This window comes from Centroberyx gerrardi, chromosome 6 (assembly GCF_048128805.1).
Source record: "Centroberyx gerrardi isolate f3 chromosome 6, fCenGer3.hap1.cur.20231027, whole genome shotgun sequence".
In the NCBI taxonomy this organism is placed as follows: domain Eukaryota; kingdom Metazoa; phylum Chordata; class Actinopteri; order Beryciformes; family Berycidae; genus Centroberyx; species Centroberyx gerrardi.
In genome coordinates, this window is record NC_136002.1 from 25893565 (window position 1) to 25920712 (window position 27148).

Genomic DNA, 27148 nt, shown 5'->3' on the forward strand with positions numbered 1-27148 from the left:
ATGGCGAAAAGGAAGGGACTGTTGTTCCCGCTGCTACACTTCATGGCAGAGTTTTGGCTCAGTTCGCAGCAAGTCCTTAGAATTGGTAAGTGGAGCTGGCATGTCTGTCTGATTTTTGTTTATTAGACTTATTTATGGTTAGTAAATTGATTATCGCTGTGCAGTCGACAACAATTTTGATATTTGAACCTGTAATTATTGGGCTTACAGCTCATGATCAATTCACTCTTTCTTCACCTAACGAAAAATCACTATAGCCTACTGTTCCTATAGGGATTTACTCTGACTCAATAGTGAGTTTATACTGACCTTATCGTACATAATAGTATTTTTAATCCCTCACAGTGTCAGTATAATAATAGTCCTTTTAATATTCCCTTAGGCGCTTATAGTTTTGCTGATATATTTGTATAGTATCCCTCTAAAATGTATAGTTCTGTTAGGATAAGAGAATAAACTGAGCAAGAGATTGAATATGGGTTAGGGTAAGAGCAAAGAGAGTAAACATTCATTCATAGTAATTGTGTCTCCAGTGCAGCTCACTTCAGTCTTGTGCTGCAGGTAAACCAATAAGATATATGATAACCTTTAACTCCTGGTGCAACTAACGAAAAATCAATATAATATTCCTGTTATATTCATACAGGGACAAAAAACCGGTCTGTGGTACTCAGTGATACGTTTATAGTGACGCTATCATACTTTATGGTATATTTCAATCTTTTATTGTGTTACTATAATATTCCTATATTGCTGTTCTGCAATCATCATTGTATCATTAGTATCATTTAGTATTCCTATAGGGACTTACAGTATAGTATGCCTATGGTAGTTTGTAGTGATCTAATGGTACTATAGTGTTTTTTTTTTGTCTCCTTTGGTATGACTATATAAGATAATATATATATAATATTCCTATTGGGACTTAAAGTTTTGCTGTGATATTTTATATAGTTTGTATTGTGCTTCTAAAATTCATAATAGGACTAGTGTACTTCTTTTTTGGAATGGGGGCTACTGTAGATAGGGTTGAAAATGGGGAAGTCCACATGAAATAAGTCAATTGGTTTTCATCAAAATCATGTTAATCCACATTTTTTAGCCAGTGCCACAGTCTCTCTGGTCTTATATGTGATCAGGTAGACCTACTGCTGCATCTGCATCTGTTTTTTGGGTAAAGGCAAGTGTGAACTGGATACAAAGATAACAAGCGATCCCAGTGAAAATGACATTATATTTGGCCCTCTATACCCAACAAACCCACAGTATTATTTGGACTAGGTGGGTATGTACGCTGTTGGCCAGTTAATATCTGTGAATCCTGATCTAGATGTCCAAGTTATCTGCATAGCCTTTGAGAGTTGACAGAAAGAGTGCTCTACTTGCAACTTCACTCCACACTTGAAATGAGACAAACAGAGCCCTCGCCCAGACTATCCCCCTTTGATTTCTGATGTAACCTTGATAAAAGCGCACAATGAGCCAGTGTTTGCGAGCAAATTAATGTTCTCTGCACATTTCCCATAGGTTATCCACTATTCCTCTCATGGGTTAGAAGATTGCATCACAAAAATGACTTTTTTAATTTAGGCTCCAGCTCTCTCTGCTCCAGTGAATGCCCTGGGCAACTTAGTCTTTTTTTTTTTTTTTCTAAACTTCCTCTACTTCTAAAGCAAGAAAAATCAGACTTGTGGCGTTGCATAACTTGAAAGGCTAATAGGCCAGTGCCACCTCCGTCCTGACAGTCCCGATCTGAACTTTGCATTGTTAATCTCTCTAAATCATCTATCACTCTCCGAGGCCACCTAATCTTTGTCATTTTCTTCATGACCCCCACGCTCATAATCTCCCCCATATGGTGTGTGGCTTGGTTCAATTAACATTTCTCTGTCTTGGCAAGTGTTGGCATCAGATTGTGACTGGCTTCCACTCCTTTCACTGGGGCTGGTAATAATGGTAAATCTTCTCCCCCAAGCCCTTAAACAACTAACACTAATCTTCTTTATGCACAAAGTCTCTTCCCCAAATATGGTACTTAGGCAGCGACCAAATCTCATCACTGGGGAGAGAGCGTGCTGAAGCAGCAGCTTGTGCTTTGGCCTCCGCTCTGTCTTTGCTGTGTTTTTGAAATTTCCTATTTGCTCTTATGCTTCTTGTATGGATGACCTCTGATTCGTTTATTACCCAGTCGACCTGCGTGATGTGAAAGCCGTTATAGCTACTACTGGCCAATGAAATACCTTATGATGTAATCCATCACCCTGTTTAATAGTAAATGTCCGGTGGTCGTATAATGTTGGTGGATTTTCCTGATATAGTGATATTGATATTAATCCTGCTTTTGCTTCTTTTGGCCTAAATGTTTGGGTGGTCGGGCGCTACCAGCTATCCTTTAAACAGAGAAACCTCAGTGCTCCACATCAAACGATGATAGTAGACTGGTTAGGACCTCCTCATTCATTCACAGTCTGGCACTGACCCAGGTTGGAGTGGTGTTGGTGTTGGTGGTGGTGGAGATGGGGGTGGGGGGGGTGGGGGTGGGGGGGGGGCTCTCACTGGGAACTGGACCAGAATCAGGGGGGAAGAGAAAGTAAAACACTACGTCATTGTGTCCCTTGGCCTTAAAAGGTTTCCCTTCATATGATAATCGCACATCTCGAGTCATACAGAGTCACAGAATGGGATCAGGATCTACAGATCTATGTGTCGCTGTTAACTTCTTACTTTTGGGTTCTGGATTTTAAAGAAAGTCCACCCAACGGCCCAAACCTGAAACATGTTGTTTTGCTTGCTCTCTGCCCTGCAGGGAAGCAGAGGAGTCTAAAAAAGTCGTAGCCTGAGGGTTTATCAGCATCCGCCTGCAGCACAAGGAGAATATTTTGTTTTTTTATGACCTCCTAGCATGCATCACCCCACAGCATTGTCTGGCCTATTAAAGATGAGATGGAAGCTCAGTGATCCTCAAAATTATATTGAAAAGTTATTAAAGATAGCTATAGCAAGAATTTCAGTTGGTCCTTACTTTATATATTGCATTAATCATAAAGCTGTGATTAAAAAAAATATATATAAACAGCGGTGTTAAAGTAAAGGGAGGGAGCATCCCCTTGCAGCAAAAGTTAAGCTCCAATATTTAGGTGTTCATATGATCTGTATTTATATATTTTTTTGAGAATTGAACATATAAATCATTGATTTCTTGGGTATTCATCGTGCACAATAAAGTTGCTCACAAGCAGAGGCACACAGTGCTTGCTGCTCCGTGGCCACAGACTTACTTACTACTTAGAATTACCAAAACGTAACTTCTCCCAGGCAGCTCCGACTTTCTTGTCCATTTATTTATTTGCTTGCTAATAGTCTATTGAGTGGCGCATTGATCCATGTGTCATCTGCAAACAGAGAGTGTGAGATGCTCATTCACACTTTTATTTAGTACCTGCGTCATTATTACCTCTGCCAAGGAGGTTATGTTTTCGGTGCTGTTTGTTTGTCTGTCTGTTTGTCTGTTAGCAGGATTACGGAAAAACTACTGGCCCCATTTTCATGAAACTTCGTGGAAGGGTGTAGCATGGGCCAAGGAAGAACCCATTAAATTTTGGAGCGGATCCGGATCCGACTCACGAACAAGCAATAATAGCACGAACCTTGGCGGAGGTCTGCGCTCTCTGAGTGCCCTTCTAGTTGAAAATGGATTCTATTCACAGTGTTGGTTTACTGTTGCCCTACACTGTGAAATGTAGAAGAAGAGCACATAAAAACGCACCGACCCATGATGATGATGTTATACTCACTTAACTACTGTTTGAATGGCTTGTATTCAGGCGGTTCGTTTTATAGGTCACAGCTTTGTATTAAAGAAGCCATAAAGGGTCAAATTCTTGATCAAAGACAGACCTTCATTCATTATGTAGAATATATTATGCATTTTATTTTCCTATTTTACTTTGGTGAGATACCTATAGATGTGTATGCTCTCTAAACGTTAGAGCCTGAAATCAGTGAGGACGTGTAGGGTTCAACTTTAAGTCTAAAAACCTTTCATATAAAGTGCTGCAGATGTTTTCACCTGGACATAAGTGTCTGTTTCCTCAGCTGTGTTGACAATATACCCAGCGATGAGACGGGCCCTTGATTATTGAAGGGGAAGTATTGTATTGAGCTACCATCGAAGGCCTGGATGGTTCCCTGGTAGCTGAGACAGTTCCAAGATTATTTGTTATTTGCTCAACTTGAGAAAAACTTCAGCCCGGGTGGCAGAGGAAATCATTAAATGCCACTCTGGACATCACTGTTGACTCAATCTCATTGCACCAGAATAACCTGTTGTGTTAGAGCCTGGCGTTGGGGGTGCACTTCATTATTTTCCCGGTGATGTGCACACAGTGTTTTGTAAGGTCTTTTAATTGGAAATACCTGTAGAGATAACAGACTGTGATTTCCTGCCTCAATTTTCAACCACATCAATATATTAGCCAATTTGAAGCCAATATTCCAAAAGTGAATATTGAGTCCTGGTGCTGCTTCACTCCTGATGTCTGGATGCCTAATGGTGGTCATAGGTATGATAATTACTGAGTGATTATAGCTGGGGTTTTTGTACCCTGCTGCACAATATCCAAGCTGACCAATGAACCAGTCATTTCCTGATTCGGTGTACAACAATTCCTTAATGAAAATTTCAATCAGTACTGAAGATGCGTGCTGCCCAAAGACAGACAATTTGTATTTATACTCTGCTTTACAGAGCATTAAGATTTTCCAGCGGTGTTTCGGTGATGTGGACAAGCGATGATTGCCTGGACCAGCGCTCTTCATACTGAATCACAGACAAACAGCCGTCACACTGAATCCCTCAGGTCGCTCGCTGGAAATCAAGAAACTCATTATACTTTAAACAGAAATTCTTATCTCAGGTGGAAATGGGAGGAGAGATAAATGTGTTTTCTTTCACTCTGGGATATATATTTTTCTTCCAAGGTACAAAGGGGAAATGAATAAGTGAGTACCGCAATAAAATATATATTGTATTTGCCTGTTGTTGACAATAACAAAAAGTTTGGGGTATTAATAGTCTCTATAGCACATTTCAAATGTAAAAAGTATTCTTGTCTTTCACCACCGAATATCAGTGGCAGAATATGACAAATCATCTTCTGATGATATTTATTTTACAATTAAATTATTTTACAAATTATTGATTTTGTAATGTCTAAGAAGTGTTGTGATACCTGTAGATGTGTACGCTCTGTAAAAGTTAGAGCAGAGGTACAAGCCTGAAATCAGCGAGGACAAGTAGGGTTCAAAACCGTCTAAAAATAAATAAACTCAAACACTATTCAGGTACTGTATGTAAATTGTTTCTTGTTAAAGAGGATGTTGCCACTGTTGGACCGCTGCTTGCCCATTTGTTTTAGTAATCTAGCTGGGCCTTCATTGGACTCAAACTAATGCCTCTGTTTTCATTTTATAGTCTTATAGGCCTGTTTTATAGTAGGATTGTCAATAAGGAATTATAATTTTGTTAATTTCACATTGGCTGAGTCTGCAAATGAAATAGGGCTATAATAGCATATGAGTATATTATGAAAAGCCCCCAGTACTTCTCAAATTGTGTTTGTTCACTTGCCCACTATTGGTCCATTCATATTATTTATCATGTAATACACTTTGCAAACGCATACATCGCCTGCATTTAGCTGCATTTGGAGCTCTTGCACTGAAATGGATGTTTATCACGTGATTAGAGGCTAAACACATTAATGTTAGAAAGAAAATCCAGCTAGCAGTAACTATTTTTGCTTCTCACACAAACTAGACCACCTGGACCTTTTCTACAGCCTTGTTAAAGTAGGATGCTGACAACAACGCTGTTTGGAAATGTTGCTCTGGTGCTTCTAACTATGAACCTATCCCTCAGTAAACGACCACCTGGATCGTTTGGTTGCTGATTCCCTGAATCCTTAATAGGGCCTGTGATATTTGATGCAGCCTCTGTACTTGAAGCAAAGAAACATTAAGACTGGGCTGGCAAGAATTCACGTTTATTTCTGCTTTTCTATTGAAAACATCTCAAAGGAAAAGTCACATCAAAGCTGCTGAGATGGAATGCATTGCCTTGGAAATTTTGGGAGAGAGTTATTGTGTTTTCTCCTGAGAATTTCATATTCCAATGAATAGAATTAAGGACTTTAACAGGTCCGAGCAGCTGCTCACTGAGGCTTGGTAACCATAATTAGGATTGGCACTTTCAAGCATGCTTTTAGTGACCGGGGAGTCCAGACAAGGCTCTCTCAGTTTGGGGTTGGAGGCTATGCTACCAAACTAAAGAAAAAGGTCATTCACAATCAAAGTCTCAAGGGGAGCTTTTTTAAAGGCCTTTTCCCCTTCAAAATCAATCACAATTTCACAAGCAATTCTTCAAAGACTGTGCGAGAGTACAATGACCTATTGCCATCTGTAGCCTCAGTGTTGAAATGAAGTCATTTGCAAACTATTGCAGCATTAAAATGGCATCAATACGATTTTTGTTGCTGGTTAATGTATGTATTGATTCACAATTTTTGAAAATGGCAGAGCTATAAAAAGAACATTATTTTTTGCCTTTGTTACGCCCTATTAAAAAGCCCTATGAAAGTGCCTTTATAGCCAGCTTTGAAACAGTTTATCACACATTTGCGCTGGTGATGCTTTGCCCTATCCTGGATAAAGAAATCCAAGCAGTGTCGTGGCACTGATGTCTCCGCCTACCTTGATTTGGGTCTGCCTGCACATGCGAGTGTGAGTGCAGTGAATGTATTATTCCAGAAATCCCATCACTGAAGGCCCACATGTTTTAGACGATTTACATTTGAAAGGCTTGGGGCGAAATCGACGTGCAGGGTCACATTCAGCGGGGATAAGGACACTGAATCTCACTGTCTGGTCGTCTTATTCGCAGGTGGTGACAATCCAGCGTTTCCCCCGGCCTTAATCCTAATGTTTTTCATGGCGCCGCTTTACGTAACCGAAATGTAACCCAGTGTATGTGTTTGCTCGTGCGTGGCTGGAGTAATATATGGCCATATTGCTGGCCATGGCATGCGAGGACCATCATCTTTCTGGAGCACTGCAGCAGATTAAGAGTTGGATGGTTTTCAGAATGATCTTCTCAACCCCCCCCCCCCCCCCCCCACCCACCCCCTCCGCCTGCCTGTAGCCCTGGCACACACAGCCAGCTGAGAAGTGATTGTGTTTAAAGGAGAAATGTATCTTGAAATTAAATTCTGACAGTCTCGCTCTCAGCTCATTTTGAACCATCGGTCAGTGTTTTATCTCCTTGTCCTGTTTAAGGAGAAATGTAAAATCTCGTGGTCAGACTACACCTATTGAAAGAGTTTCATTGGAGGAGGCTTAAAGGACGATTCCTGTGTTTTAGACATGTGGGTCATTCTTGCCTCGATAAAAGTTAATACCAAGAGTTATTGTTTGGTGTCTTTTACAATTACTGTGATATTTGGTCGTCATTCGCTGATTTATCAGTGCCATGGGCTTCCAGTAAATCTGTACAGATACCTTAAACACATTAAAAAAAGTACCACATTTGCTGAAAATGCCATGCTGATCGCGAAGATTTTGTTCTAAAAAGTTGCTCAATTTTGGAGAAAGAATTTGTGTTCAAGATGCAAGTTGGTACCTTAACTAATAAATGGACCAGGAAATCCCTTGTATATACCTGATGAAGTTTTATTTTGTGAGTGAAAATCTTACAATAAAATGGAGCTTTTACATGGAGAGAGTACATCTGGTTTCTCCTGTTGAGGTCGTTGAGGCCATAATACATCCGCTGAGGATCTTTGTCCTCTTCCTGTGCAATGTGAAGGGATAATGAAGCAGCTTCTCTAAAAAAAATGTGACACCTCTGAGGTCAGCTTTGCATTTTCATTAATGTGACTTGCATGGGTCTTCAAGGTGTTGAGACTTCTACACTTGAAGCAATGTGGAATCAGCCCAGAATGGCCACCAAATGTCCAAAAATCATCACATAGGACCTTTAAGTCAAAGATGCTGGTGTCGGCTTTTAATGAGATCCCCACCTCTCCTATCACAGAACATGGAGGTTTTGTGAACCTTCTTGTCTAGCAGAAAAGTATTTTTACCTCAAGAAAATGAAGAAAGTGAACCGGCTATACAGACCTGAGTCTTCACTAATTTTGTTATTGAGATGTGCCAGTAAAAGGATTAACTTGCATGAACAATCTCTATTCTTAATGGGTTAATATCTATAAAGTAAAGATAGATAGATAGATAGATAGATAGATAGATAGATAGATAGATAGATAGATAGATAGATAAAAATAAGTGTACAAATAATGGTAAATATTGATTAGTTGATGGGTTTATTTTGTTTAGAGAGTGAGGTGTTGGAGAATCTGTTTTACCACAAGACTGCCTTCACAGCCAGAGTGTTTTGGCAGCCTGAGCAGAAACACTTATCCCTTAACCTCTATACTGTAAATTTCATTATGTTTTGGGGCTCGCCTATATGATGTCATAAATCCCTTGTGGATGTCTACATATTTCAGTTTGATTTCATCTAAGGTGACTGTTGTCTATAGCAGTAAATTGAAGGAAATTGGAAATATGACTGCGCAAGGTGAATGAGTATGGCGGGTCATCTGTTAAATTTAGGGTGAATTATTAGTTTAAAGAGAAAAGAAAATGAGTGATGATAGCAGGGGAAGATTTTGACTGTGTGCCATGATAATGTATGATTGGGTATGTTTACTCTCCATTAGACTTATTAGCCATCAAGCTGGCCCATGATGGATGGAATATACAGCTGTGTACGAAGCTTTCGGCACATGAAAAGCATGTCGTGTCTAAATCACTGGCACACTTTCGTAAAAGCTATTGTGGCAGCTTGTGAAATTTAGGCCACGCAAATAGGGTGAAGTCAGGCAAGGTCGAGCTTCTCTGAATTAAATCCCGTCATCTCAGTCAAGTCGCTCAGCAGCGTTATGTGACAGAGGTAACTTGACATTTGGGCCAACTGTGGAAACGCAGTCGCTGCTCCCTGCAAAATGTAACAATACATTTTCATGGAAGGGAATACCAATGTTGTGCGAAGTCACTTGATCAGCTCTTTGATTATTATTCTTTGATTATTACTTCAATATAGGGCTGGGCGATATGTTTGAAATCCATATCACGATAATCAGACGTTTTTCTTTCAATATAGATATATATCACAATGTGGCTAATACACAATCACAATGATATGATGATGACTGCATGGTAATGTTAGGTGTGATGCCAAACCGAAGTCTGAAATTTTCAAAAAAATATTCCTCAAAATGTTTCATACCTCATTTTGTCAGAGGTTTTTTTTTTTTGTTTTGAACTTCAAGTCATTTTATTTCAACAAAACATACAACATATACAATAATATTTAACATGCAGTGCAGTAACACACAACATAGATACACACAGGGAGATATCCATACACTTTCCATTTGCGTTTTTGAATAAAATTAGCTTGTTGTTAACAGAATTGTGGATCACAATATCAAAACATCATCATGTCATATGATGTGCCTGATACTAAACTCCCTTTTCCTCCTCTTCTTACAGGGGGAATCTTTGAGACGCTCGAGAATGAGCCCATTAGTGTTGAAGAACTGGCCTTTAAATTTGCTGTAACCAACATAAACAGGAACCGGACCTTAATGCCAAACACCACCTTGACCTATGACATACAGAGAATAAACCTGTTTGACAGTTTTGAGGCCTCAAGAAGAGGTAAGGATTTTTTTATTTTTTTATTTTTATTTAGCATTTGTGAGATATACAAAACAAACAGATCAGTAAACAAATACAAAACATATATTACACAAACATAAAGCACAATGATGTTCATTCACAGCAGGACTGATAAACAAAGGCAAAGACTTAACTATCCTAAAAACCTGTGTATAGGGCTGAGGATCCATATTAGGTATTTGTATTCTAATTTGACTTCTCTTTTCCACTAACATATCATTTTAATTCAAAAAAATACTTCCATTTCATTAAATTATATCATATAAATACCAACAACACCTGAATCAGTATATCTATACACAAACTCAAACTCTACTAATTGTAATGTGACAAGAAAGAAGACTAGACCTAACCAAAACCTCTCTAGAAACCCACATGCACATCAAACATAAACACATCAAATACCAAGTACACAAGAGGTAAGGATTGTCTCATCAAATCTTGTAATGCTTTTGAATGATGTTAAATGTTAACCACTCAAGAAAATAGGTTGTTGTCGAGCGCCTTGCCTGCTGGTCATTTGTTACTGTCCTTCTCCGCTGTCTGTTCCGTTATCTAGCCTGTGACCAGTTGGCGCTGGGCGTCGGAGCCGTGTTTGGCCCGTCTCACAGCTCCTCCGTCAGCGCGGTCCAGTCTATTTGTAATGCCCTGGAGGTCCCGCACATCCAGACACGCTGGAAACACCCCTCAGTGGACAACAAAGACAGCTTCTATATCAACCTCTACCCCGAATATGCCTCCATAAGCCGGGCGGTGCTGGACATAGTGCAGTATTACAAGTGGAAGACGGTCACCGTTGTGTACGAGGACGCTACCGGTGAGTGAATGATGATTAGATGACAGGAGATAATATTGTTTATTAAACCCAGAGGGAAATTCAGGGACCAAAACATCAGTAAACATATCATCAGCATTATATAAATCATACAAGGCAACTTTAAAGCCAAATTTATATCAAATATGGTTGCAATACTGATGGCTACATGTATAAAAATGTGAAGATTGGTTGGTATGTTTGTGCATGTGTGCAAACATGCTTGTGTGTATGTCTTTGTGTGTGTGTGTGTGTGTTATATGCACATGTGTGGGAGTCAAACGCCACATCTAAAGGTGCTGTTGAAGGGTCTGATGTAGGCAGTTTCTGGCTGAAAAAGCTTTGGTCATGTGGGATGGTTGCAGTTTGTTTATGATGATCCAGGTTCTCCTAGTTGAGTCCTAATCAAGTCCAGCGGAAGGCCAAGAGCTAAATAATGAGGCTGATCCATTGTGCGCTGAATCTGTCAAGGATCTGGTTGTCAGTTGGGTTGTATTTGCTGCCTCCATCTCAGCTTTCAAAATATCCCTTTATGACTTTTCTTAGATGCACAAATCAGTGTTGTTAGATTTTCAAAATCATGCAAGGAAAAAGTTATAATTATGAAGGCTGCTGCTGAAATGACATGGTTCACTTGGATCATCTAATTAGCTTTGCTCTCATGGTGGTGTTGATGTTTGCAAGAAAATATCCTTTCTTTTGTATGTTTTTTTTTTTTTTTACTGCAGGTGCAGCTATAGTTTTCAGGTTCTGGAATTATGCAAATTTCTGTCATGTCTTTTTCTTTTTCTATCTCTGTGCAGATGTTTTTCTTTTTTTTTTTAATTGAACCTTTATTTTATGCTTTCAGACTCATTACATTTTACTCAGATTGAAAAATGTCCTCATTATAGGCTACTTTGTAGTTGCCAAAGGCCAAATTTTATAACCTCCTTGGTCCAACCCAATCCCCAGGAAATGCCTCTGTTTTTTTTCTGTCATAGAATAGTCTATTGACTACATGATGATCAATACAAATTGCCCGCTTTTGATTATGCTATGTACTGCAAATATTACAGCGAATTACTGCCAGTTAATTCGCTCAAAACCCTTAACTACATCTAAAATCATTTGTGGGGAAACACACTGACAGTAAATTGGTGTGGGTGGATGAAAAGAAGATAATTAGGCTTTTCTGCCAACTTTCTTTTGCTGTTAAATTTCTGTTGATAAGAGAGGACACAGGGGGACGAGCTCTAACAGCGGATAGCAATAACATGAAGTACTGTGTGTGCAAATGCTGCTCACATACTGTGAACTGTGAAATAAACTATATGCGAGATGGGAGATCCTTTGTGGAGTTACAAAACTGCTCCATAACAATGTAGATATGCTAGAATTGTATGCAATTTCTGCAGAATGAATAAAAATATTAAAGCTAAAGAGAGGGGATATCGTAGTCATCATATCAAATATCTGTTTTCAGCAACCATATTTGTCAATGTTTACCCTTCCCTTCTGTGTGTGTGCGGTAGCATTAGCGTCATATGCCTGTTCCCCAGAAGCTTTCCATCAGTAAACAGCACTTTAACAATAACGCAAACATGAAATAACTCTACCATATTGACAGTCATTCATATTATGTAAAAGGGCATACAATAGATTTCATCTGGTGGAAAATGATGTAAATTCTATTTTGTAAATTATATACAAATTATGACTATGATTATGATGATGATGGTGATTATTATTAGTATATTAATGAATTTAAAGGTTAGTTGTTCATTTGTGTATGTGCTGGGGAAGTTTCATGACCCATTAATTAGTTTGTGTAATTTTCCATCTGAAAAGAAGGTAGTTCACATCAGGTTGTGAAAGGCTGTTTTGGAGATACCAACTTTTCATCTGACAGCAGTGAAATGTTGACTCAGCATGAAATGTTAAATCAGGCTGCTGACAGATATATTGCTCTGATGTTCTTTAGGTCTCATAATTAGTTTCGCTTCTTTAGAAAAGGCATCTTCACTCTATTTCCCAAAAATAAATTTGAGGTTTGACTTTCTACTTTAGAAACTGTGAGTCTGTCAAGTCGTTGTAAAGTGCAGTCACAACAGCGGATGGGTTTTTGAAAATGCAATAACATATTAAACCTAATCGCTCCAACAAAATCAAAAATGTCTTCATTAAGCATCCTTTCTTTTGCTATCCCAGATTCTAAAGCTATACATTTACCTCACGTTCATTTGGAATACTGCTATACTTTATATTCAGAAGTTAAAATTCTGTGTATTCGCTGCAAAAATGTGATTCTGATTCTGAGAGGAGTATTGCCTTTGTCTTATAACTGAAGGACTGATTCGCTTGCAAGAGTTGATCAAAGCTCCGTCCAGGTACAGCATCAAAATCAAGATCCGCCAGCTGCCGACGGGAAGTAAAGACGCCCGTCCGCTGCTGAAAGAGATGAAGAAGGGGAAGGAGTTCTACGTAATCTTTGACTGCACTTACCAAACATCCGCTGATGTTCTGAAGCAGGTGAGGCTGAACGACATTAACCAGCATCTACGCACACATTGGGTCGAGGCCATTGTCTTCAGTCCTCAGTTCGTAACTTAACACCTGAAATGCAACCTTCTCCCAGAAATCCAATTTGAAATTTTCAATGGAGCGTACTCCCAGTGCTTCTTTTTTTTTTTTTTTGTTTTTGTGGCATTTCTGCATTGCTTTCGGTTTAATATTCACTATGCGCAAGATTAGTCAAATTCTATCCCCTTCAGAAATCCTATGTTCATTTCCAAATCCAAGCAGAGCCTATTTCCGAGCCAGGCATAGGCCTACACATTTAAAACCAAAGGCTGTAGAGAAGATTAATTGGAAACACCATGCAAACACGAGCAAATTGAGACATTTACTCACTCGGATACTTGTTAATGCAAACCATGCAAACAATACAAAACAAGGCAATTCGAGAAATGGATGAAAAGTGTAATTTGTGTGACTCCCAGGGTGCGGGTACAGCTATGGTTGGATGGCGTTAGCGGTAGAAAATGTGATTTGTGCTGGCTGGAGCAGAAGACTGGTGTGAATTTGCAGTCAGAGGGAAAACTTTTGAGCCACTCCATCTTGTCTGTAATTCTGTCTAGATCTTGTCCATGGGGATGATGACTGAGTACTACCACTTCTTCTTCACCACCCTGGTAAGAAACATGTTGGAATCAAGCCACCGTTCCAAACTTTATCTATTCACAAGTCTACATAGAGGTTATTTTGGACTTAAACATCTGTGGTTCGCCTAAAAACTGGATTGCAAAATGTGATGCACTTTGGTGAGATGCCATGGCATTACGCATTGTCCCATCGCCTTAATTAAGTGTCCTTTTATCCTGAGCAAGTATCTTTTCATACGTGTGTGTTCACCTAGAGATTGTGTTATGTAAAGACGAACATCTGTGGTTTGTTTTATAATCAGATTGTTGGATGTGTTCAGTGTACTTGGCAACATTTCCTTGGTATTATACCTTGTTCCACTGTTTTAATCAAGCGTCCTTTTACCCTTGCTGAGTACGTGACATCTATTTTTAGCTCTTTTAGGGAAAGTGATGTTAACCCTGCTGCCGTTGTTCCTCTGCAGGACCTGTTCGCCCTCGACCTGGAGCCTTACCGCTACAGCGGGGTCAACATGACCGGCTTCAGACTCCTTAACATAGACAACGCTCACGTCGCCTCGGTGGTGGAGAGGTGGGCCATGGAGCGAATGCAGGCTCCTTCCAAAGCTGACAACGGGATGATGGAGGGAATGATGACAGTGAGTTGATGTTTACCTCCACCTACCTCTGCTCATTCTTCATGTTTATCCGCTACTGAGTGTTCCTGTGTAGCTCAATGGGTAGGAGGGATGGGACAATAACCGATATTCTACCATATATCACGGTAAAAACAGTAACGATTATTACCGTGACCACTGCGATAACCGGCAGCTTGTTGGGAGGCTGAATAACAAACTCAAACACCCAGCACAGCCTGAGTTCTCTCTCGTCTTTCATGATTGATGCTGCATTTTCCCCGAAAAAGGGAGCCCGCTGATCCTCTGCCACTCGGGAAGTGAACAGCGCCATAGAGGAAATGTCCGTGGTTAACACACAAACACAGTCATGGCTGAAGCCGGGGGATAACTTCATGAACAGCAGTTCTGTCTGGCAAGTGCAAAATGGACGAGAAGTTGATTACAGCCATTCAAAGCTTCCCAGTCCTCTAGACGTTTTTGAAAGACTACAGGAATAAACATTTCTCCCTCCAAAACATTCAAATATCAGAGGGAAATAATTTGAGCTATTGTATTATTTCTATAACACCAGAAATAATACAACACAAAATCACAGAGAGAATATGTCGATGTGTATAAATACTTGTTTTTCTTGGTCAAAACTTCTCGCACCGCCCGCAATTGGTCAGAATAGAGCGACCGATTAAGTTGCTCGCAGTGTGAACAATCAGTCAGGTACTTCGGATAAAATTGCCCTTCAAACTGCGCTCAGTATGGCTGATAAGCATTTGTGATTGCCTGCTTGATTGTTCACCATTTCACTTAAAATTGCTACCCCCTAAAATTAGCTCACATCTCTGTTCTAGTTGGGTTTGTTTTGGGAAACTATATGGTGTTGTGCGTGTACATCAGCGGTCCTGATGTGATAAGTGCCTGGCATGTGATTTGTGATGATGGCTGTGTGTTTTTCCAGACTGAAGCGGCTCTGATGTACGACGCCGTCTACATGGTGGCTGCCGCCTCGCAACGCGCCTCCCAGATCACTGTCAGCTCCCTTCAGTGCCACCGACACAAACCCTGGCGCTTTGGATCACGCTTCATGAACATGTTCAAAGACGTGAGTTAGGTTTATGAATGTGCGCACCCAACCCCCATCCATCTCCTCCACAGCCCGCTGCCTATATTTCATTTCACTTGGGTGCGGAAGCAGAAACAATAGAGTTTGGAGAACTCGATGTGTGTGGCCCATTATATTCTAAATAATTTTTCCCCGGAGATGAGGATTCACGTCATGCGCTGACAATGGCTGCCGTCATCTGCATGCTTCTTAGATTAGTGGGTTGTCAGATGGCTGCAGTGGTAACTGATGAGAGCCGTCTCTTGGAGCTCATACTGTCCCTTTTTACGCAGGTATGGTGTGTGTGTGAAGGAAATAGGTTAATAACAGTCTAAAGTTTTAGACAATTCAACAAAAGATTCCCCAAACCAACCACTATCTGTTTAAAATGTCACTCTTGCTCCTCACTGGAACCTCCAGCCAATACTGTGAATTTGAAGGATGTTGTAATAAGTCTCCTGAAGATCTCGTGTTGAAATGAAGTGTTAATTTCTGTAGAAAATATTGATCTGACAGCAGAAGGGACAAGAACACAACGAGACAGAAGTACATTTATAAGCAACCATTGGCAGTTTGAAAAAGATGCAGTTCGTCCAGTTGAAATTACTCCAGTTTAATTATTGAAGCTGACTTTGTCAGCTCTCCTAAGATATATTAATTTCAGTGTAATAGCCTCTCTTGTTCTATTGCACTCTCTAATTAGATGTTTCTTTGACAAATGAGCTATTCAATGGGAAGTGGTGACAGGGTATTGAAGGACACACAGGCGGTGTCCAACTCATCGCACAACAGGATCCAAGAGCCTGGAGAGCAGAGTAGATGTGAGAGTAAATGAACTGTTTTGCTGTACAGTCTCAGCAGATATTGACTCTAAATAGATTTGTGATCAGCATTCTCTCATAAACCACCTCTGACCTCCGTGTGGAGAAGGGAGAACAGAAAGAGAATTTCCCTGCGGGGATCAATAAACTTTCACATATTCAGTATTAAAACCTCAGTGTTTTAGAGGATTGTTTCATGACTGATGATAACTAACAGATGAATAAACTTCAGTTGGGCTTTGTGCACTGTGATTGTGGTCATTATAATTTACTAGTGTGTTTGGAGTGGGTGAGGGAGGCTTATGGCCGCCTGAGGTGCTTTAGTGGTTGTTTTTGTTTTGTTTAATGGAAGGAGCGGATGATTTTATTTTCTGTGTAAGCGCTGGGTGTCCGTCAGGGAGAGAAACTCTGCAGATGTTCATGGATGTTCGGAGAGGTTCTGCTTAGCCTCCCATACAATCTGGATACTCCAATCAAAGACGATCCATGTCATCACTGCATGTACAGTAATGACACCAACACATGGTGGTGGGAGACACTTTTGATTGGTGAGGATTTACAAAGGAACTTAATGACAGGAATAAATCTGTACATGGGATCAAGTGGGATGTGTGCAATAAGAGTGTGTGACATGTTCTAATCAAAGAGCGATGACACTGAATGAAACTGAAGCCCTTCACATCTCAAACTAATGTCAGCAACATCTGTACTCGGGAGATAACATTCCTGGTAATGTCATCACGTTGAAGCTTGAGATCCTAATGTGTGTTGTGTATGTATGTGTGTGTGTGTGTGTGTGTGTGTGTCTGTGTGTGCACATGAAATACCATCCTGTCAGTAATGTACGCTTCTCTTCTTTAGTTTGAACACTTTAGAATCATGATGTTAGATTAATTTCTCTCTTTAGTGGTTGTTGTTTTATATAATGCTTGTTTCAAAGCCTGCTATTATAGTATATGCCCACTCTTGGCTTAGCATACATTTGCTTCTGTTACAGTGGATTGAAAATGATTTTTTTTTAACTCTCAAATTCACCGACTTAACTCTTTATTCAAGGACTGACAGTACAAGATAGTAAAACAGAAAGGTTCAATGGTTTTTTAGAGCTGCGGTCTGTTTATACGCCTGTAGTTGATTTGTTAAAAAAGTCCACATTAAGTGATTTTGGAGTATTGTTTTTAGGAGTTACCTGGTACAGTGTGAGAGAGATGGAGCTGGCAATGTCCTTTTCGTAGGAAGATTTAAGAAACGGACCGCTCAGCTTCCTCTGTCAGCGCAGAATTGAAATGCAGCTCATTTCTCTCAGCCTTGAGTCATTTAAGATTGAGATTTAACCTGACCGCTATTCAATTCTGAGCCCACTTCATTATCAACTCCATTCAAATATCTCTGAGCTCCGCTGGCCACCCGCTGCTCTCCAGTCAGGAACGGGCCACGCCTGCCTGCTCCATTTACATCACTGTCCACCATGCTACACATTCCCAGACACTTCATATTTCCTATGAGGATCCAGCCAATACAAAAATGAGAAAAAGAAAAGAAGAAAGCCTTTGTCAACCATTGCTTGACGTATAGGACTCGTCAATTTTTCATCTCCATATTAACCTGTGTTTCCATTCTTCCACGCTCCTGCTCTACAGGCTTGTTTTTGCATCTTTGTAGGTCAGATAAAGAACTGAGGGATTCATTTGTTTTGTTTTCTGCCCTCTCTTCCGCACAGGCTCAATGGAATGGCTTGACAGGACAAATAATTATAAACAAAACAGACGGCCTACGCAAAGAGTTTGATCTAGATGTCATCAGCCTGAAGGAAGATGGCTTGGAGAAGGTGAACTATCTGACCCACATTCACAATGACAGTAGATGCCATTATTGTAGACATCGAAGCAGAGTTGTAAAGAGTAGAAAAAATGTTTTAGACAAGTAGAAGTACTGATATTTAAGTTTTGTGCATGTTCCAATTTTAGCTCCAAAACTTAACTCATTATCTGTTTTGACATGGTTCTTGCAAATATTTGTACTGGTAATTTTCAGCCCAAGGTTTGTGGATATTCCTTTAATCATACTGACAATGCTACTATCAGTTATCAAGTTGAGAATGACTGAATGTTGTACTGTAAATGACAGAACTTAACTTAGAAATTACTCAAATTTACTCATTACTCAAGTAGAAGTAAATGCACAGACATTTAGAAGTACTCAAAAATTGCAATTACTCCCCAAAAGTACTCTAGTGCTATAATCAAAGTAGTTTCCACCTCAGCATTAGAAGCCAATATACGCAAGCATAAATTGTCTATATATCTCATAGCAGCCACTAGCACTGTTCACTCTTTTTTTTAAGTACAGTACTATGCAATTAAAATGCTGTTCTTTTTATTATTTCTGCAAGACAATCGCGGGCAACAACCGCCTGAATAAAGTGTGGAAAAAGGTCTGTACTTTGGCTGCCTTGGCAGACTAAAGTAATGGTGAAATTATTGACTAATTTTCCCCACCTAACTGCCCTCTGTGATGTCTCCCTGTTTCATGTGAAGAAAATGTGTGTTAGGTGCTGGAGGAAAGAAATGTCCAACATTTCTGTCAGGGTTTTTTTTGAGATACTGTGTTTTGTGCTTCTTTTCCTCCCCCACTCTCTCCGTCTCTGCTGCTTCTCCTATTGTATATTTTGACTCCTTGTTTCTTTACCCTCCTTTGCATTGATGACTCTGGGAGCTAAGGATCTGTGATATTCTTTGACACAGAGTAGGAACACATTATTCAGTCAGTGTGGTTATAAATTGTGATCTGGATGTTTCATTCTTCACAGATCGGTGTGTGGAATTCCCAGACGGGCCTTAATTTGACGGAGAACAACAAGGACTCGTCTACAAACGTTACCGATTCAATGGCCAACAGGACCCTCATTGTCACTACTATTCTGGTATGATCACGCTGAAGGTAAATCGGTATCGATATTCGATCAGGAATGTCTACTGATGAATGTCTATGCTGTGTCTCGCTCCAGGAAAATCCTTATGTCATGTATAAGAAATCTGACAAGCCGCTGTACGGGAACGACCGCTTCGAGGGCTACTGCCTGGACCTGCTGAAGGAGCTGTCCAACATTTTGGGCTTCGCCTACGAGGTGAAGCTGGTGTCCGACGGGAAGTACGGCGCTCAGAACGACAAGGGGGAGTGGAACGGTATGGTGCGAGAGCTCATCGACCACGTGAGTGCCGATCGAATCGAATTGTATCGACAGAGAGAGAGAGAGAGGGCGTAAAGTGATCAACAGTACCGGCTGTCTGTTTGACTGTGGCTCTGCTTGGTGTTTTTCCTCTGTGCCAGGTGGCTGACCTCGCCGTGGCCCCTCTCACCATCACTTATGTGAGGGAAAAGGTGATTGATTTCTCCAAGCCCTTCATGACGCTGGGGATCAGCATCCTCTACCACAAACCCAACGGCACCAATCCAGGAGTGTTCTCCTTCCTCAACCCGCTCTCTCCCGATATCTGGATGTACGTGCTGCTGGCGTGCCTCGGCGTCAGCTGCGTGCTGTTCGTCATCGCCAGGTAAAGTGCCGCTCGAAAAATTTGAACGCAGTTTGATTTGCCATACAAGGGTTAAGCGCATGCTCAACAGGACACTTTTTAAAGTTTTTCTAAACATGCCACTTGGGCAGAGAATTCAAACAAAAATGCAGTTACTGGAAATGAAACTATGCTGAATTTACTTGATAGTGTTATAATCCCTGGTTGGGGTTGAGCTTGTATAACTCAATTTGGTGTATATAAAAATGCAGCCATAAAACAGATGCTAATTGCCCAATAAGTTTTGTTGTCTCAATCGATTGTAAGGGCAAGAAGGGACCAAAAGAGTGATTTTTATGTGTGTGTGTGTGTGTGTGTGTGTGTGTGGGTGGGTGTGTACAAAATCCTAAACTATCACTTCAGCCAGAGTTTAGCTTGACAGCTTTATCATGGTACAGTAGGTTTGCCTAAAGCAATATTTCACTTTGGTGGAACACTTTAACTTCTTGTGTGCATACTCCCATATGAGTTCATGAACAGTCAGCCACTAACATTGGCTGCCACAGGTATCCATAGTTACAGAATTTACTTGCTTGCAATTAGAAAACCTTGTCTAAAAAGCACGCTGCTCACTCACCATGGTGATATGAAATTTCTAATGATATAATTGTTTCTGAAGTGAAAATTAATTTTGCAGTAATTCAATAATGACAGTTGGAAAAAGAGGCTAAATGCAGGTAGTAAGTAGCCTACAAATTCTCAGATCAGCTGTTGCCAGAGACTCACTGTTCATGATATATGGTGGCATGTATGCTAAAATAAGTGAAAAAGTCTCTTTGAATGATCAGGTTTCGTTTGCATTTATTCCTGTCATTAAGTTCATTTGCATTATTAACTGTGACTGTTTAATCCTGTACCTGCAGGTTCACTCCCTATGAGTGGTACAACCCTCACCCCTGCAACCCAGACTCAGATGTGGTTGAAAACAACTTCACTCTAATAAACAGTGTCTGGTTTGGAGTCGGAGCACTTATGCAGCAAGGTACTCTCACTGAAATGATTTTAGTATGTTTTAGTCTTTATTTTATACCTGTAAGATGCTTGAGTTTGTTACAGTTGCTATAGACAGAAAAATGTTTTTAATGTGCATGGTAAAGAATAAGATACTAGTTTTTTGTTTTAGATTTATTGCATTTGAGGTGTTTCTTTGTGCAGTTTCTCATCTATCTTATGTTATTGTTATCTTACAGGATCAGAACTGATGCCTAAGGCGCTCTCCACAAGGATAGTCGGTGGAATATGGTGGTTCTTTACATTGATCATAATCTCATCATACACTGCCAACCTGGCTGCCTTCCTCACTGTGGAGAGAATGGACTCACCAATCGACTCTGCGGATGACTTGGCCAAGCAAACCAAAATAGAGTACGGTGCTGTGAGAGACGGCTCCACCATGACCTTTTTTAAGGTAACATTCCTAAAAAAATCATTAAATAAATCCTCTTTTGCACTTAAGTAAGTAAGCATGCAGCAATGGGGGAGAGATACAACAAGAACAACACCTTTGATCTTAATTGTCGTGACGAGTTTTACCCTTGAACCATCAGTCCTCAGATATTACAGTAACATGGCGTGACCCATATGATGGGATGACGCCGAAAAAAAGATAATTTGTTCATGTGCATGAAGAGTAAAGGGATTAAGGTTAGGACTCTAGCAACTTGTCACCCTCATGCAGTCATCCAGGCAAAAATCCTGTGGGGAATTTATCCATTAAGATTTCAAGGATTGATTGCCTTTAGTGGCACAGCCAGGATATCTGAATGTACACTGCAAATTGAATGAACTCGGGGAGATTTGTACACAGTTGTCACATCCCATCTGTTTGAAAGTAGAGAAGCAGACAGGGATTTTTACCCTTCTATGCATCAGAGTGACGGTTCAGATCAGCAGATATTCTCTGAATACTGTTTCATTTGATTTATTCAAAACAAGCAAACATCAACTGTTGACCTTGTATTCATATTTTATCATCTCTTCTACGCAAACCTCCATTTTTGAAGTTGTGAATTGCTGTGTTGACTGTCAAGAGGAACTATTTTAACCCCAATAAATCCTTCTTCTCATTCAACAGAAATCTAAGATCTCCACTTATGAGAAAATGTGGGCATTCATGAGCAGCAGGAAAAACACCGCCTTGGTGAAAAACAACCGGGAGGGGATCCAGAGGGTCCTCACCACGGATTACGCTCTCCTCATGGAGTCGACCAGCATCGAGTACATCAGCCAGCGCAACTGCAACCTCACGCAGATCGGAGGCTTGATAGATTCAAAGGGCTATGGAGTGGGAACCCCCATTGGTAAGACTCATAAGTAACAAACCATATAATAACAGTAATAACCAACCAAGCTATCACTTTAGTAGATATTCAACAGTGTATCAGCTGACTGTCAACAAGAATTGTTTCAACAGACTGTCAGTTAGGTATTTTCAGTTGACACGCAACAAATGTTCAACAAACTATCTGTAATTTATGTCAACTACCTACTGATTATTAAGTACACCTGCTAAAATGACTATGAATAGACTGTTGGTAAGTTTAGGGTTAAGTTTAGGCACATAAAAAACTTGGTTATGGCTATTGGCTAAAATGCAAATACTATAATTTCAAGGGTTAGGTCTAGGGTTAGGTTTAGGGTTAGTCTTAGGTTTAGGGTTTAGGGTTAGGGTTAGTGTGTTAGTTTGTTAAATTGTGACTGGCAAGCCGTCTCATTTGTGATTACTACAGCAGAATAAAATGCTGCTAATATCGTGATTTATTTTTCTTCCCCACGATACGTATTGTGACATTTTTGTATTGCGTTATACTGAATTTCGATATATTGTTCCATCCCTATTGGACAGTAAGGCAATTGACTCATGAAACAACTTTATAGGTAGGAATTTGTTTCTCCCTTGCTAATAGTCAACAGATAGTTGATGAAGTCTGTTGATTAGCACTTCAGATGCTTCTTATAGTCTACTAGTCGTTAGTTGGTTACTTGACAAATCTTGTTGACAGTCAACGGACATGTTGTAGAAAATCAACAGTGGACTATCAAAATAAAGTATTACCCCAAACAATGTTCCTACAAAGCATAAATAAGCCCTAAAGTTACGTAGCCGGCCGGTTTTCATCCTGATGTTTGCATATCTTTTCCCCAGGGTCTCCCTACAGAGACAAGGTCACCATCGCCATCTTGCAGCTGCAGGAGGAGGGGAAGCTGCACATGATGAAGGAGAAGTGGTGGAGGGGGAACGGCTGCCCGGAGGAGGACAGCAAGGAGGCCAGCGCCCTGGGCGTGGAGAACATAGGGGGCATCTTTATTGTGCTGGCGGCCGGACTAGTCCTCTCGGTTTTTGTAGCTATTGGGGAGTTTATTTACAAATCCAGAAAAAACTTGGACATTGAGGAGGTGAGTGTCGGTCAGTGTGAATGGCACAACAAGTATTAACACGATCAGAGACTGTCGCAAACCTAATACACGTTTATCATTGTCGTCTTCAAAAGGACTACAGTAATCGCTGGGCCAACAAAAAAATTTGAAAGCAGAAAGTTTGAATGTGAAGAACTGCAGTGTTACAATCAAAAACAAATTACTTTATTGTTTAGTGTTTTAAGTAGTTTTGATGTAGAGCACATGAACATTTTAGTCTGGATTTGGAACGATACGTTTTAGACCCTATTTATGATGATAGATGGTTGTTGACTCCTGACAACACAACACTTGACCATCTTGGCCTTGCCGTTTTCACCAGTCAGAGAATTTTGAACATTGTTTTGTGTTGAAAAAGAGTCACTGTCATGCCATGATACTGTAGGTAAGTGATGGTGAGTGGTGTCTCTCGAAGGCTTGTCTAGATAACGCGTCTAAACTCAACAATGATTACAGTATAGGTATGAGAGTTTACTGTTATAGTACGATTGCGATTTTCATATTTATAGCGCACACAGAAACATTGACATAACAGCACTACTTCTTACCACTTTTGTATGTATTCATGTATTTCAAAACATCTTTTGATTAATGCAGTGAAGGTTGTTTCCGATTTGTTTATGAATGAGCAATCCCTCAAGATTTTGTTTATCGAGTTGCTTAATGTCTATAATTTTTTTTTTTTTTTTTTTTTTTTTTTGCTTTTTGTATCATTTGAAGTTCATGAAAATGCATGTATAAGTTTCGTCATGTTGGCATTGTTTCAGAATGACTAAAGTTATGTGAGAACATTACATCCTTTTACCTCTTATTTCTGCTTGCTTTGGTTTTGGTGTGACGACTCGCTCTCTCTGCATGCACAGCTGTCTCTTCCTTTCCTGGATGGAGATCTTATCACATGGCTTTTGATTTCAACCGGGAAACCTCTGGGTTACTGTCTACATCCACAGGATCTGAGGTCACTTCTGAGGTCTTGTCACGTGTCTTTCAGGTCGCAGGTCACACTGAGCCTGTATGATACTGTAGATACTTCCTCTTAGTTTGCTTGCTATGGTTGGTGGCACATACCAAAGAAAACCTACACTTCTGTTTCTGTGACGTGCTTTTGCTGAATATGTTGTTATAAGCGAAACACATTTTATTTGCCATAAGTAGACCGCTTGCATTATGTCAAAGTTATTAAGGTCTTATGACTATGACTCACTTCCCACATTGATTCATCAACTCTAAATTGGTGTGTTGCTGAGGTGGATGAGGTCATGTATTTAAAACTTATTTTTCCACTCCCTCATCTTTGTCATGCCATAAAAAATCAGTTAACATTCATGCTTCATTTGATAATAAATCTTTTCCAACTTGTGTAGTGGTAAATAACATTTACCACTACACAAGATGTGATACAATTAAACTATAGGGTGAAGGCCTTAGTAGAAATCTGGATCGACTGTTAAAGGAAAGAGGATGAGTGAGAGTGGGCAGATCATTGGGGGTTATCAAGTGGGAACCATCAATGATGTTTATCATGCTACAACATGAGCTCTGGTGGACATTCCTGCAGTCAAAACTTGCGACATCTGTGGCAGTGTGTTGTGTGATAAAAACTGCACATTTTAGAGTGGCCTTTTATTGTGACCAGCCCAAGGCACACCTGTGCAATAATCATGCTGTTTAATCAGCATCTTGATATGCCACACCTGTCAGGTGGATGGATTATCTTGGCAAAGGAGACACAGATTTAAACAAATTTGTGAACAAAATTTGAGAGAAATAAGCCTTTTGTGTGCATAGAAAAAGTCTTAGATCTTTTATTTCAACTCATGAAAAATGGGAGCAAAACCAGAAGTGTTGCGTTCATATTTTTGTTCAGTATAGGTAATGATGCCTCTGATCAGGCTCACACTCACCTATAGTTACACTGCGACTGCACTCACACTCAGGCTTATGCTTGTAAATAATGTCATCATTAGTAATTGGATTATGAACCGATCTGAGGTTTAAAAGTGTATTAAACTGTCACACAGAGTAGAAAATCCTGTTGCTGTGATGAAACTCTTTCCCCAAAAACCTGACAGGCGACATAGAGCCTTGCTCGCTTTTCTCTCTACATTAGTGGATCTACATCACATTTAAAGGAGAATGTCACAGAATTTTAAGTTTGACGTAACTACACCTATGGCCAAGGACAGCTCAGTGGGAATATTAGTTCACTATTCACTATCATCGCCATTTATAATCACTATATTTACAGAAACAATAAAAAAAAAGTTTGTCCAATCCTTCTAGTAAGTGATGCCACACCATAAATACCTCCAGAGAATCAATTGTTGTTGTATATTTGACAGAGATGCTTCTTTTCCTCATTTAACCACAGTTTGCTTCAACAGTTTTATCCAATATCTATTCTTTCTCAACAGTTGATTCCTTTCAGTGATGTGATGGAAGACCTGGGTGTGTCTCTAAAGTGTCGCGGGACAACGAAGACAAAAACCCAAGCCAAGAGGAGGACGGGAGTACCCAGTATGCTCCTCTGCCATTCAAAACGCAGTCAAAGAAAGGAAACAAAGACATAAGTCAGCAGCCATCATCAAGGACATTATGTCTATTTTAATGCTGTTCTATACCTTTATATTAATTTATTAATAAAGATGAATCCAATATCCTTCATTTTAAAATCTTGTTTTAAATTGTTCAGTACATTTGGCAAGAGGAATTTCCCAAAAGAAATGAAACACAGACATGTCCTAATTCTCGGGTTATGGAAAGTTTCAGAGAGCGCCAATACATGCAGAACATCTTTATCAGGTTTTTCCACACACTGTGAATAGAGCTGTAGTAAGCTTTTAAAGGATGTTCATAGTCTGATGATTCCTAACCATTTCCCTCTCCCCCGGTAATATTTGCACCCCCCAGGATCCCACTGAGTGTGTGTCTTTTAAACTCACAGGGCTTGTAATTTAGGCCAGTAAAAGCCTACCTATCTACAGCTGAGGAGAGACTTTTGTAAATGAGCTAAAGCTTGACTGACTGGTGTGTTAGTGTCGTACGCACTTTGTTTTCACTCCAAAAACTTTATGTTGATTTGGATTTGATTTCATTTGTGGTGCCAAAACTGTTGGTGTTGGTGTTTGCCGGTCAGCATTTCCACACTGATAAAATAAATGGTGAGAAAGAGAGAAAATGTTCTGAATCAGCAAGCAACGATTTGCATGATTCAAATTCATGTGGATCAGCAGCTGAGGATGTTAGGATCTAATGAATAGTTTTGGGAAAGAGATATTCTTACTGTACATTATGATACAGACAAATCTTGGAATATTCCCATGTTGTACTCTATCAGTAGAATCATAAATGCACAAATAACTTATCTGACTTGCTTCTAAGTGACTAATGGCTTTCTGTAAACTTGGGGAAATTCTTTTTTCTGCACCGCTTAGATGAGAAGATGATTCAACGGTGAATCTAATTAAAATTAATTAAAAGTCATTGTGCTTGGCAGAATTATGGGCATCATTTTCACATAATGAATCGTCTGTTGACACTGGTAAATTTGGCTGGTTGACTGGTAAAGAAGAAAGTTGTACTCTGTCTCTGTCACATTATGGCTTCTTCTTTGAAAGCTTTTGTCCTGAAAGGCACTGCTCCCTCTTGTTGAAGTGTTAGACACGCAACACAGCGAGGCAGTCAGACTATTAAGACAAGAGAGGAAGTGTGAACTGTAATCTGTCACTGTACAACCAGCTGTTTGTTAATCTGACGGCTGCAGACCAGGGTGCGAGCTAGCGGTGGTCCGCTTGTCCCCTAGTCTCTCTCATTTGGCGGGGAGATTATAGTATTATGGCCCTCGTCCTATAATCCTGTCAATGGGAT

General features: G+C 40.0%; 1 protein-coding gene across 2 annotated transcripts; it reads left to right on the forward strand.

Moving 5' to 3' along the window:
- Positions 1–23299, forward strand: LOC139931290 (glutamate receptor ionotropic, kainate 1). Of its 2 annotated transcripts, XM_071924765.2 has the most exons (16): positions 1–85; positions 9613–9780; positions 10361–10618; positions 12945–13126; positions 13735–13788; positions 14223–14396; positions 15328–15471; positions 18013–18120; positions 18685–18726; positions 19102–19215; positions 19300–19503; positions 19623–19846; positions 20728–20846; positions 21055–21272; positions 21939–22164; positions 23010–23299. In XM_071924765.2, exons 1-16 carry the CDS (start codon positions 1–3, stop codon positions 23297–23299), a joined length of 2610 nt encoding a protein of 869 aa, XP_071780866.1. The 2 variants fall into 2 exon arrangements, with proteins under 2 accessions (XP_071780866.1, XP_071780867.1); XM_071924766.2 differs by lacking the exon at positions 18685–18726.
- Positions 23300–27148: the final 3849 nt, after the last annotated feature.

Bases quoted from the DNA above. Each gene is read 5' to 3' on its own strand.
- LOC139931290 (XM_071924765.2), top strand. From the start codon at position 1: ATGGCGAAAAGGAAGGGACTGTTGTTCCCGCTGCTACACTTCATGGCA. The intron at 9,781-10,360 runs GTAAGGATTTTT...TCCGTTATCTAG, and splicing joins TTTTGAGGCCTCAAGAAGAG to CCTGTGACCAGTTGGCGCTG. The intron at 18,121-18,684 runs GTGAACTATCTG...TATTTCTGCAAG, and splicing joins AGGAAGATGGCTTGGAGAAG to ACAATCGCGGGCAACAACCG.